General features: G+C 58.6%; 1 protein-coding gene across 1 annotated transcript in view; it reads right to left on the bottom strand.

The window, feature by feature from the left end:
• Positions 1–12,568, bottom strand: part of PKP1 (plakophilin 1) — a 43,165-nt gene extending 30,597 nt beyond the window's left edge. The window contains exons 1-2 of the mRNA XM_026018033.2: positions 12,288–12,568; positions 3,484–3,590 (exon numbers count right to left, since the gene is read on the bottom strand). Coding sequence (XP_025873818.1) covers positions 3,484–3,590; positions 12,288–12,489 — 309 coding nt within the window. The 5' untranslated portion in view covers positions 12,490–12,568. The remainder of the gene's footprint in view (positions 1–3,483; positions 3,591–12,287) is intronic.
• Positions 12,569–13,192: the final 624 nt, after the last annotated feature.

Raw genomic sequence — 13,192 nt, 5'->3', positions numbered from 1 at the left:
ACCCTCTGGGAACCTGCCCGTCCTCAGCTGTGCGGCGTCAACCCCACTGGGGCCCGAGCATCTCACTAGTGTGCTTCTGAGACCCGGAAGGGAACGGCAGAGGCTCAACCCGAGAAACTGAGCAGGGGCGCTGGAAACTGCCCCCACCCGTTGCCCCCCACCCCGGCTCCTCCCGGAGATCTGCACCACCTGGAGGAGGAGGAGGTTGGCGCGGCCAGCGGGGAGCTGACTGGGCCAGTGACTGGTCTTGGGATCCATCTTTTCTTTCCCTTAAGCCCCCCGATGCCTCTTGTGTGTCGGGCTAACTCTGTTGGAGGTTTTATTTGATGAGGAGACTGTTCAATTCCCCTAATTTGCGACCTGGGCGACGGCGGCCAGAAGTGGCGCGGTTAGAGGTGCGCAAACTAGAAGGCTGCTGCCGACACAGAACACAAGGCAAGATGGGAAGGTAGCACCACGGCTTTTTAGGGATTTTTAGAACTTTCCTTTTGGAATTGCCTGCAGATCCTCTGCGTATTTAATGACATACAGACTTCACGGCGACAGATCTTGGCTCTTGGGATGTTCGTTGGAGCCAGATCTAAGGAGTGAGGCGCTCAGGGCGGCTAATGCTGTCCCTGGTCAAACACAGGTGATGACAGCAAAGGAACAAGGCTGGTTTCCTACATCATATAGCTCCTAAATGACACGGATAGTTGGGTCTAAAAAAAATTTTTAGAGGGTCGCAGGATCCTGGGAGCGACGGCAGAGGGGCGCAGACCCTGGGATGGCAAGGAAGCCCGGCCCGGGTCGTCCTCCGACCCTGGCTCTCCGGCTCCCCTGCCAGGGCACGGAGGGCGGGAGGACCCCGCCGGCTGGGTGTCTGCGGGGCACTTGTCCCCTGCCTGGCCCGACCTGCCCCACACGGGCTGGCTGACGGGGCGAACGTGAAGGCGGCGGGAATTGTCCCCCGGCAGCTTCGGGCCACCCGGGCCCCTGTGCTGCCTTCAGCCGAAGGGGGAGACGAGAGGGCCACCAGCCCCGGGAGAGCCCGCGGCGTAGGTCACCAGCCCTGAGCCTGCTCCCGGCCGTCCCTCTCGCCCCCTCCCCAGTCCTGGCCCTGTCGGGCTTGCCCCGGCCTTGGCTGGCTCAGGCCTGGCTCCAACATCCATCATTCCACTTCCTCGCCACCTCGCCCCCTTCCCTCTGCCAAAACCTCGTGTGTGCCGCGCTCTTCGCCGTTCCCATAGCCGCTCCTGAGTGGAGAGGAGACAGGACGTGCCTCAGCAGCTACCCTGACGTGAGTCATGTCTGAAGTCCCGCCAGCGAAGAAGGAGGAAGGAGGGTTGGGCCTTGGGGCGCGTGAAAGGAAGGCATTTTCATGGACTGTCAGAGACAGGCGCGGGGAGGGGTGGGAGAGCCTGGGAGCATCAGGAGCTGCCCAGATTACTGAGGACGGAGTTGATGAACCAGAAGAAATGCCCAACGTGGGCCAGGTGGAGATTTTTTTTTTCTTCTTTTTAAAGCAAAGACCTCTGAAAGAGGTGCTCTGCAGTTCTTGGCTGCCAGCTTCCAGGGCAATGACCCCGCGCTGCCCCTCTGATAACACTCCCTGTTAATGTAACACCGACCTGTGGGTGAAGTCCACACACACAGATCCTCATTCCCACTATTCCCACTTCCCAGATGCGAAACCGATCCCCAGAGAAGGTAAGAGGTTTATCCGAAGTCTCAGAGCCACGGAGTGATAGAGCCCGAAAGGACCTGACTAAGCTTTCCCGGCTCTGATCTGTAGCAGAATAGATGTGAAGACGAGTAACATCCACACAGGCCGCAGGATGGCTCATTCCGCCTGCTGGTCCAGTCCAGTGATCCGCCTTCCCGGGGTCTCACAGAAGCCTTTATACTGCGTTATTAAGCCGCTTTCTCTAAGTCAGATTCTCTCTGGTCATCACGCGTGATGCCAAAGCACTTTATCCACGTCTGTGCCACATGTGGGCTCAGTCAACTGTCTATAGGTTGCACTGAGGGTATCAGTTGCCATAAAAAAAAAATTAGAAAAATGGGAGGGGAATAGATTTGCAGGAGGAAAGTTAATTCTTCCCTTCGGTCCCTACCCTGTAACATGCAAGAAAGGCAAATATTCCCAAATTAGCCCCAAGAAGAGCTCAGGAAGGAAGGCTCAAACTGAGAGCAAAAAGAAGACCTGACTCATAAACCATCTACCCTCTCCCTTGCCCAGGACCCCAAAACCCAGAGGTGACATCTGTAAACAACGAGGACTCCAAGCAAATGCCACTGACACCTGGAGTCCCAAGAAGACAGTGCCCCGGGCCCCCTGGAAAAGCAGCCTTTCACTCCAGCTGCATAATGTCTCACAAAAGAATTCCCAAGAGCCACACAGGCTAATGTTGAAACTGGCAAAAAATAAATGGGAGTCATAGAATTTAGAGACAGGGTGTCATTGAGCCCAATATCCCTGATTTTCGAGTAGAGGAAACCCCGTACACTGGTTTGTATGGTTGAACCGGAGCATTTACCACAGACCTTGGTGCAGGGGTAGGGCTAAATAAATATTTGTTCAGTAATGGATGGATTGTCATGGTGGTTGGAAATCACACAGAAAGGCAGTGACAGGGTCAGGATTAAAGAATTTAGGATCATCTCTACCTATGTTGATAGAAAAAATAACCTTAAGACTGATTGTCATCAGTTTTTTTTTTTCCCATGCACATTATTTCACTTAATCCTGACAACAAACACCATGAGATACACTTTGTTATATCCATTTTAGATGTGAGGAGACTTAGGCCCAGAGGTAGAAATATCTTGCCCATGGCCACATGCTCAGTGAGTAGCAGAGATAGAGTTTGGATCCAGGTTTGTCCAACTTATAGACACAGACACTCCAAGCCCAACGTAGGACTCAAACTCATGACCCTGAGATCAAGAATCACATGTTCCACCAACTGAGCCAGCCAGGGGCCCCCGCCCAACTTATAAACTCAAGCAACACTCCAGTCCAGCATGCACCCTCTTATCCAAGAATCACTGCAGGGGACATGCTCTTCCAGCCCCAGGGGACTTCTAGAGCATTCTCCATGGTCATCAGCACACACGGAACAGGGAGGTCTCCTCAGTTAATCCACAAATGGAACTCAAGAATTCAAACTTCTCTCAAATCCATGATCATATCAGACATTTAGGAAAATAGGCTTTTTTTTTTTTTTTTTTTTATGTTTTTCTAAAACACTCTCATTTGAGACACTTGGCAATATCCAATCAGCCCAAACAGGAGATGACACTAACAGCCATCCATGAAATAATGGCCAAGCCAATGGCCCCGGTCAGGGCTGTTGGGCCTCACTTCGTGGACCAAAGCAGCCCCTTCCCACCCGGTGTCACTCTTCTCAGGAACCAGTGCAGGTTTGCCCGGCCATAAAGTCTGAGCCATCCCATCCCCACCAACATTCCAGGTCTTTTGGAATGGAAGCAGCTCCTTACCGGATATCCCCATGAGCCATTCGCCGCCTGCATCTTGGAGAAGTAGCTGCTCCGGCTGGTGGTCCCATAGTTGTTGTAATTGTCGGCCAGGCCATCGTACATGGAACCTTGGGGGCAAAGGCAGGGGGTTAGGACAGTGATGGCCATGCTGGTCACTCGCCTCTCCTCCCCACAGCATCCAGGTCCACCGCGCCCCGTGGAGGAGACCAGGTCTGAGCTCTTGAAGGAGGAGGGTAGGAAATACATCATCCGCTCGCCACCTCTCTCTCCCTCCCCCCTCCGCAGCCAGGGCCAAGGAAGGGCGCACGCAGGCTGCTGCAGGGACAGCTCTGCAAATCTCGGCCGAGCCCTCCCTGGGCTGACGGAAGGACTCCCTGCTGCTTGGGCTACGTTGACACCTACAAGTCAGGAGTTGGCCTGGAGGGCCGTGGAGCACCGCCAGTCCACTCCAGGGAATCACAACTCCACGGTCCACGAGGATAAGCTCCCCACTGGGGGACGGCTGGCAGGATCTCAGCATTCCGGGTCCAGAGCCCCGGGGTCAGAGCCACAGAGCAGGGAGGGCTGATTAGAGGCCAATTCGGGGTGAGCTTCTGGTTTCAAACCTCAGTCCGGCCCCCCGCTAGTGACGATGTGATCTTTTGTCCCTTCCTTCATCTCCTAGGTGCTCTAGATGGTGAAGGGGGGGGTGGCCACCAACCTCAAAGGCCCCAGTGAGGATTAATTAATGTTTTCAGAGTGCTTGGAGACCCACAAATGACAGGCTCTGCAAGAGGACAGAGTGTCATTAGGGTTATTAGGGGCAAAATGGCTTTGAATCCCAGAAATCCGAACTGGGTTTTGGGCTCCTGGTGGGGCTACCTTCCCTTCTCCTCTTCACCAGATGGTAGGTGGGCCCTAAAGATGGTAGGTGGGTCCCAACCGGCAAAAGCTGGTCTGTTGGCTGTCTTACTGTCCTTGAAGCACGGCTGACGGGGACACGCCTACGACTTTGCTCATACCAGGCCCCTTGCCGAGTCTGCCTTCCCTTCTCGGCCACGACATTCAGATCTCGCCCATCTTTCAAGGTCAAGTCCAAGATCTCATCCCTTTGGAGAAGCCTCTTCTGACCAGCCCTGCCCAAGGTGATGTCTCCTACCTCTAAACACATACTGTCCTGCTGTCTGTACCCGAGCCACATCCTGCCTGCTGCCCCATTCCCGACACTGGCTCTGCGTGAGGGGAATGCCATCGCTCTGCGGCCTGGACATCCGGAGCAAAGCTTGCCCCACACTCGTTAAATGATGAGCCCTCGGGGGGGGGGGGGGGAAGGGGGAAGGAAAGTGGGATCCAGTGAGAGCCTCCTAAGGGGGATGCGTACTTCTTTTCTCTGAAGTGATGGTCAGACTCCAGCATCAGAAACCCTGTGTAGGGGGAAGGGCTTGACAGTGATCTTGCCCGGCCAAATTAGCTCCTTCCCCACCCGCCACACCCGCTCAGATTCCCAAGCCTTTTGGGGGCAATAGGAGGACTGGAGTATTTGGGTTAAGAGAAGGAACAGCAGAGGGGCAGCTCTGGACTGTGGCAGGTGTCTCTGCCTGGGGCCACTTCCTCTGGCCGAAGCCAGCCAGAGGACCACCCCGCAGCACATAGGAGGGGGCACTGCCCTGATTCCCACCCTGCCATCACGGAGGATCAGCAGGCCATTAGGGTGATCGCCCATGGCAGAGGTAACTTGCCCTGGGAGCCTAGAGGTGTTGACATTGGCTCTGACATTTGGGCAAGTCACCTGCTCTCCCTGGGCCTCAGCTTCTTCTGTGAAATGAAGGGGTTGGCCTCTGTATACCCCAAAGGCCCAACACAGCCCCAGCATTCCACGGCTGTGTGATTATAGTAACTCATGCCCCATGGCATTCAGAGAAGCTTGCAAGGAAGATGGGGCGACATCAAAGGCTGCGCCACCACCTCCTTGCTGCCCGCCTCGGGGGCCTCCCAGAGAGAGGTGTCTTGCGGGCCCAGGCCTGACTCCTGAGCCTCTGACTTCATCCAAGCTCCCCTACTGAGTGCAGGCAGCTTGTTGCTCTTCCTTTCTTGGGAAGCTGCCCCAGCCCCCCAAAAGGCGGCCTCTGTCAGGAGGAGCCTGGAGGCAATCTCATGGGCTCAGACACCCAGAACCAGCTCATACCAGGGAAGGGACTGCAGCCAGGACCCTAGGCACGCACGGTCAGGTCCCGAGGCAGCTGACAGCCTGGTCTCGTCTGACTCCCCTGCATCCAGCCTACTTCTATCATCTCTTCCAGGGTTTGACAGGCCAGAGTTCACTTGGCCGTTGCCCCAACAGCAGGGATATCTCACCCAAGGGCAGGTGTGGGTCAGCAGCTGCTTTCAGGTGGAAAATCTGGGGTGGTGACAGACAAAGGGTTCTATGGATCCCCAGCGAGGCTTTCTGCTAGGGGAGGCATCCCCAGGAGGCTCAGTGGAGGGCAGGCTCCTGTGGGGCCTCCACTTCTTCTCAAAAGGCAACCTGTCAGCAGTGACATCACTCACCCTCTCAGTCATCAGATGAAGCATCTCCTCCCTCCATGCCCTGCACCTGCCTGCCTCCCTCTCACATAATTCTCTCCATGTGGGAGGGAGGGAGTTCTCTGTCATGGAGGCAGGGGTGAATAAGACCTCTGGAATGCCCTAGGCTTCCAAAAGCCAGTCTCTGTGTCCCAGTGGTGACTTTAGTGATGACAGGTGTGGGTTATAACACTCACTTCTGGTGGGGCCACGGCCGCCAGGCCCTTCCAGGTGGCTCCTGAAGACACTCCCTAAGATCCATCTGCAATAGGGGACCAGAGCACCTGAGTCCCACCCTAAGATGCTTTGCTTCCTTCCTTGTGAGAACGAGGCTGCCATCACGCCAGCCAGCGCTGCTTTTCTGGCAGAAAGGCAGCTGCACTTGGGGCCCAAGGTTCTGAGGTAGAGGAGGAGTCCAGAGAAGTTGCCTACTTGAAGTCACACTTTGCGTTGTGCCCGATGACCAAAGAGGTGCAGGTAGGAGGTGACCTCTGTTAATAAGATGCTGCTCCCCTCTCCTGACCCTAGGGTGTCCGGCTGGTGCACGTGACCCTTGGAAAGTCAGGTTCGACAGCAAGAGCACGGGGGCTCTCAGTGACAGTGATGATAACGGCTCTGACAGTATCCCCTTCCCCAGCTAGTCCCTCGTTTCTAGGGAGCTTCTCCTGATCGACTCCACCCGGTCCCGTGGCCGCTGGCTGACTGCGCCCTCGGAACAGTGCTAGGACCTCGTGACCGTGCCAGCGTCCATCATCATGTACCTCGGGCACCCACTGCAGCAAGTGCCGTGTCTCTTCCTTCCCTGGGACCTGGGGCACAGGGCATGGCTCTGGCTGGGATGTGGCCACACCTGGCCTGCTCAGGCCCTTTCTTTCAACCAGTTGTCCCTACCCACCCCTCATGGTGGAGGCGCTTAGGAGCCTGGAGGCTCCATATCCCCCAAATCGCAGCCCAGGCCCAGAGCCTTTGAAGGCCACTCAACCAGGCCCTCTTCCCACCAAAAAACGTCCCTGGTCGGGTGGGGGTAATGGAGGCAGACAGAGGATCTGAGAGCAGCTCTAGGACAGGCACAGCCCCCTCCTTGAGGAGCACGCTTGGTATCAGGGGCGGTAAGGGGAGGAGATCCCAGCACCCAGCTCACCCCACAGAATCACCCCCACTCTTGTAGCTGAGCACCTGCATTCCCACTGTTTCTCTCCAGAAGGCTGCACAGGCCAGACTCAAAGGATGGTGGCTTCTCAGTGGAACCGGCCACCAGCCCAGCTTGTGCGTTGTCCCCGGGAGGCATCTGCCCACCCACAGAACCCCAAGGTCAAGGGCAAGTGTCCAGAGAAGGCACAGCTCTCTCCAGTGCACACTCAATTCCAGCTAGCTCGGTCCACACAGCTTGTCTCATCCCTGTCAGCGTTCCAGGGTGTAAAGCCATCTCCCAAAATCCACCACTCGGACCATCAGCGTCCCTGGATGCTGCTTCCCTTTGGTGCCCGAGACAATGATCTGATTCTCCCCTGTGTCACAGGGCCAACGCGAGCTTCCTCGCCTACCAAAGCTTTGAAAGGGAGGCAGCTTCTTTGTGAGCATACGCGGACGGCTCTCTCCGACCGGACCGGACGGCCAGACCTTGCAGGGGGTGACTCATCCCCTTCCACCTCCAAGCCTTCAAATAGGTCACACCCACCGCACCTGAAACATTCTCTTCGTCTCGGCCAAACCCTCTCCCTGCATTCAAAACCTTGCACAAAAATCAGCTTCTTCTAGAGGTGAGACCCCACCCAGCCCTGGGCACTCCAAACCCTCCAGCGTGCCCCTGTCAGCTTCTGGTCAGCTGCTCTGCTCACTGTGCTGGCTGTGGCTTCCGTACTGTGTGTGTGTACACACGCGCATGCACTTATGGGCCCTTCTCCCCGAAAGCAGGGGGGCTGGGGACTCCCCGAAGCAAGGGATCCGCTTGCACTAGATCCCCACCCCACTCCTGAGCCCAGGACCGGGGTCCTGCCGGGACAAGGTGCTCCCGACGTCCGCCTGCCTGACCAACAGGCTGCAACAGGGCCGAGGTCCCCCACAGTGCGTGTCCCCCCATCCCCCAGCGCCCTCTCCCTGGCTCCTCGGGAGGCCTGGCCGCGGGGCATCTGCACCGGCTGTGCCTCCACGGCCTGATCTGTGCCCCCCAGGGCCTGTGTCTCTCCAGCTTCTACACTGAGAACCCGTGAGGGCCACTGGTTGCGAGGAGGAGCCTTCTGGAAGGACAGCCCCAGGCGGCTCAGGGAGCGGTGCGCAGGGCAGGGAGCGACACAATCTACCTCCGATGATCACCACCACAGCACACTTGGGAGGTGACCTAACCCCATGTCGCACAGTTGCAGAAGCCGGAGGGGCCCGTGCCTCGGCCACCATCCCACAGCAGCCGGCAATCCGTGCAGGCAGCGCTCAGCGTCCGGGCCGCAGGCTGGACTCCTGCCCAGCACCACTGCGAGGCGGCGGAGAGCGTGTGCGTCCGTGCAGGGGCGCGGGTGTGCACGTGCCCGTGGGAGCCTCGGGAGGATACCTAAGGTCCTCGCACCTTGTTTTGTCCAAAGATCACCCTCTAGGGGTCGCAGCCCACGACAGAAGCAGTTCCCCGAGTTTTAGACCTGGAGGGATTGGCTTATCGGTGTTTATAATTTGGTGCGTGGGGAGAAATATTTGTTGGTTTCTTTTTCTTTTTCTTCTTCTTCTTCTTTTTTTTTCCCCCAACCTCTGCCAATGAGCTTTATTTAGCAAAGGAGCGGGATCCAGGGAAACAAACTCTGCTGTGAAACATTCTGGAATACCTGGCATTTTTGTATGCGTTGTAACAGGCAAACAGAGAGTCTGGTAAAACCTTCGCTTCAAGCCAAGGTACATTGTAAAGAAACAGGAATTGGTTCATTTGAAGTTTAATTAGGGCGTTTTGTTCCTGGAACAAGGTAAAGCGAAGACACCCTCTACCCTCTCCCATGCCAGATTTGGGCCCCAGAAACCCACCCCAGAAGTGACATCTGGAAGGGACAGCCTCCAAGAGAATAGACTGAGCTGATCCTCACTCCGGCAGAGGTTTATGCAGAGACACGGCTGATGGCAAATACAGAAAAGCCAACAAAGGCGGGGTCCGAGGTGGGGGACTTCCCCTGTGCGCCCGGGCCACCAAGCCAGCACAAGCCTGCCCCCTAGGAAGGCCTCGACTAGTCACTGCCCCGTGAGGGACAGATGCAGCCTGACGCACCAGGGGACAGGCACCTTCCCTAGCCCCAGGGGGCCCAACCCTATCTCCGACCAGGGAGAAATACAGGTTTGGCCATTTTACATAAGAAATGGTAGTTATGAGAAGGTTGAAAGTAAAAAAGAAAAACAAAACATCACAGCTGTCTACGCAGGTAGTGAGACAAACAAGGACAAGGACGTTGGTAGCGTCGGGATTTCCCTGGAATGAGAAGTGATCCGAGAAAGAAAGGCGGTGTCCTTAGACTCCGCGCGTGATGTGTTCACGGTGACGGCAGCGTTCAAGTTGGACCAAATGAGATTCGGGATAAGCGTTAGGAAGAGATTCCAAGTGAAGTTCTACAGAACCTGAAGGTGGGAGAGTATTCCGTTTGGGCTGCCTAACGGGTGCTCCTGGCCCCCAGCAGGGCGGCTCATGGGGAGCACCGAGTTTCCCCAGCCAAGATCTCAGGCTGGGCAGCCCCAGCCCCTGGGTGTCCTCCTGCTTCCCACACGGTGGGAGAAGGCACCCTGACGCACGCACATGAGGACACCCTTGATGCACAGGAGAGCAATACTTAGCAGCCGGTTCAGAAAAAGACCCAGAAGGTCAGGCAGGTTGAGAGGCGCCTCTTCCCGCAGGGTCTCCCGACCCCGGAGCCCCCCTCCACGGGGACGTCCTGACCAGGGCCAGGCATCTATCTCCTCTGCTGTGTTTTGGGGAAGGCATGGGTGGAAATAGGTACTGGGTGTCAGGCTCCTTCTGTGGGGCTCCTCTCCCAACCCCTGGTGACTCAATTCCCCCTCACCAATAAGACAGAAGAAAACCCTAGCGGGGTAGACCCTGGAGAAAAGCTGGATCTATGGCTGGGACCACCAGTCGCTGATTCCTGACTGCCCTTTGTGGGGTCCAAGGCGTGGTGGCTACCTGCCGGGCAGCCTGTGAGGTGTGGCCAGCCTTCTTTGGGGCGGGTGTTCTTAACCAGAGGAGCCCTGGTAGGATTCAGGGGCCCCCAGAGAACCAGACACCCTCGAGAATGGGACTCTTCCCTCTTGGAGAATTCCGGTGTGTCCAGGAGGGGTTAAGGCAATGAGGTGGGCCTGGTCCTTCCACAAGGGCCAGCTCGCCCCTCCCAGCAGCCAGAGCAGGTGCATGAGATAGAAACCAACACAGAAAGAGACAGCAGAGTTGGGAGGAATGGCCACTGAGCAAACAGGGAATGCTTGGGCGGTTCTGATGAAGAGAAGGGGGAATCTGATGAAAACAAAGCCAGATAAACCAGAAACACCAGCTCCAAGTGACCTAACCGCCTCTTCCACCTAGGACGCCTCTGGGGAAACTGCCCCTGTGGGAACCTGGCCAGAGCCGAGGGCAGAGGGGACACACCTACAGGGTCAGTCCTTGGAGAGGCCTGTTTCCGGAGAGGTACGTGTTTGCCAGGGAGGTCACCCCTCACCTGGCTGAAGCCCCCTGGAGGACCCCAGGACGGAGAGAAGGAGATCCCATCAGAGGGATGTTACCCACGAAGGGCAGAGCCAGAAAGGGCACCGCATGATAACGGACACTCACCGCATCCCCATTGGTGGGAAGAAGAAGGGGTGTTCGGGGCACCCGGGATTTTTAAGATTTTTCTGGAGCTGTGAGCCTGCAGCTCAGGCCAGGGATGACATGGGAGCCGGAGGGGGACAGGTAAGTCTTGCGCAGAGATGAGAGTAGGTTGTCTCAAGCTGTGACTGGGCTGTGGCCAGAAATGCCGACACCTTTCTTTTTTTTTTTAATGATCTCAAGCCTACTTCCAAAAAAGGATAGTGAGCAGCTACCAAAGCACTAAATAAAAGAGGTGGCACATGCCCTGGAGTCTGTGCGACCTTGAGAAGTCTGGCAGGAGGGGGACCAGGAGCCCAGGCTAGGGCGAGGGGCACACACAGCAGCAAAGAGCTTTTAAGTTCGGGGTCCAGGGAAGCGCTCAACCAGCCATTCTCCCCCCCTCAGCTCAACACAGGGGTCGCTCAGGAGTGAGGGGGAGTGGGAGAGAGGCCAGGCCCAGGAGGAAATGTGAGCACCAGGGTGTGGCGGGAGGTGCCCAGGGCTCCCTGCCTCCTTCCTCTTAGCTACCCCCGCTGCTCCCCTTACCCTCTCTTAGGGGCCCGACTCCCTAAATAACTCTTGGTGGGCCTGTCCTGGTTTGGGCTGTAGAATCTTTCATCAGTACTTATTAAATTTAACTAAACACACAAATAAACAGAACGTTGGCTAGTTGGCGTGTAATTCTTCCTGGGAAGCCTTTGTATTAAGGTTCGTGGTCTAAAAATTCTCCACAAATGTCCCTGTCAGATGCCGCCCCTTCCTCCTGGAGTTTCAAGGATGCTTTCTCCGAGCCCCCGGCTTGGGGGACCTCAGCAGCAGCGGGGGGCATGGGGCCGGGCACCTAAACGGGCAAGTGCTCGCGGTGAGCGCTCAGCCCCGGCGCCTCCTGGCATTTGCAGCCTTGCCAACCTGCTGACGCCTGCTCCTTCCCGCTCAAGCCAAGTGAGGGGTATGGGGGAGGAGGGCGCTTCTGCGGTGGCCACTGAGGACAGAGGCACCTGCAGACGCCCTTGCTGGGCCTCGGGGGGCGGGGGGCGCACGGCCCGGGGGCGTCCTGGGTCTGCAGCTTCTGTGCGCCTGGGGGCCTGGGCGCCCCAGGTCGGGGCGCGGGGTGAGGGGCCGCACTGGGGAGCCCCGGCGAGTCCAGGGGCGGGGTGGGCAGGGGGGTGGTCCCGGGGCAGGCGGGGCGGCGCGCTCTGGTATCTGAGCCGGTGCACCTGCGGCCGCCCTCAGTGCCCAGTGCCGGGCGCCCTTGCGCCCCCGCCCGCAGTCCGGGAGGCGCCGCCTGGGTCCCGCCGCCGGCCCAGGGGAGGCGGGGGCGCAGGGGCGCGCAGGGGCGCGCAGGGGCGCAGGGGCGCAGGGGCGCGCGGGGGCTCAGGGGCGCGCAGGGGCGCAGGGGCTCAGGGGCGCGCGGGGGCGCAGGGGGGCGCAGGGGCGCGCGGGGGCGCAGGGCCCTTACCTCGGTTGGAGTGGCTCAGGGTGGACGACTGCGAGGACTTGGACTTCTGCCGCTTGACGGTCATCATCACCTGCTCCTGCACGCGCTGGCGGCCCGACGTGCCCGTCTTCATCTTCTGGTCCGACGGCAGGGCCAGCGTGGAGTTGTCCTGGTCGGGGAAGCACTCGTAGGCCAGGGCCGTCTTGAGCGGCGAGGGGTTCATGGCTGCGGCTGCGTCGGCGGCTCCCCAGGCGGCTCCCCAGGCCCATAGAGCGAGCGAGCGGTGCGCTCCTGCCTGGCCGCGTCCCCGCTGCGCTCGCACTGGCGGGCCCGCCCTGCGTCCGACTGGATATACCGCCCCCGCCCTGCGCCACCCACCGCCGGCGGAGCCGGGTGCTCCTGGGGGCAGGGCCCAGGCCCTGCGCCCTCGGCTCCCCTCTCCCGCCGCCCTCCCCCGTGACGTGCAGGGGCGAGGCCGGGAGACGCCCCTCGGTCCTGTCCCTGCTCGCTCAGGGACAAAGTATGCGCTGGGCTGGGGAACCCAGGGAGCCGTCTCTCTCTCGAGGAACAGGCCGGTCTGGAGCAGGCCCCCGGGGAGAGGGGGCGGCCACCTGCTGCCCTGGGTCGTGGTGAGACCAGCCCCGTGCTGGGGCTCCCAGGCCAAGCGCTGAAGCACAGCCCTGTCCCAAGGCGCGCTCAACCCTTTGGGGACAACCGCCCTACTCTAAGGCGGCTTCCTCCCCAAGGGGCTGGGGTGGGGGCATGAAGCCTCAAGGACCCGACTTGAGACACAAGGGAACAGTACACTTGCCGTGTCCGGGCACGCGGAGGAAAGCGCCGTGTGAACAGAGTGTCCTCTGAGACTCCACACGTCGGGAGTAAAATGGGGCTGGCACGCATTAGGGGCTCAATAAAAATATTGTTGA

Source organism: Vulpes vulpes, chromosome 13, assembly GCF_048418805.1.
Source record: "Vulpes vulpes isolate BD-2025 chromosome 13, VulVul3, whole genome shotgun sequence".
Lineage (NCBI taxonomy): Eukaryota > Metazoa > Chordata > Mammalia > Carnivora > Canidae > Vulpes > Vulpes vulpes.
This window is presented reverse-complemented; position numbering and strand designations above follow the sequence as displayed.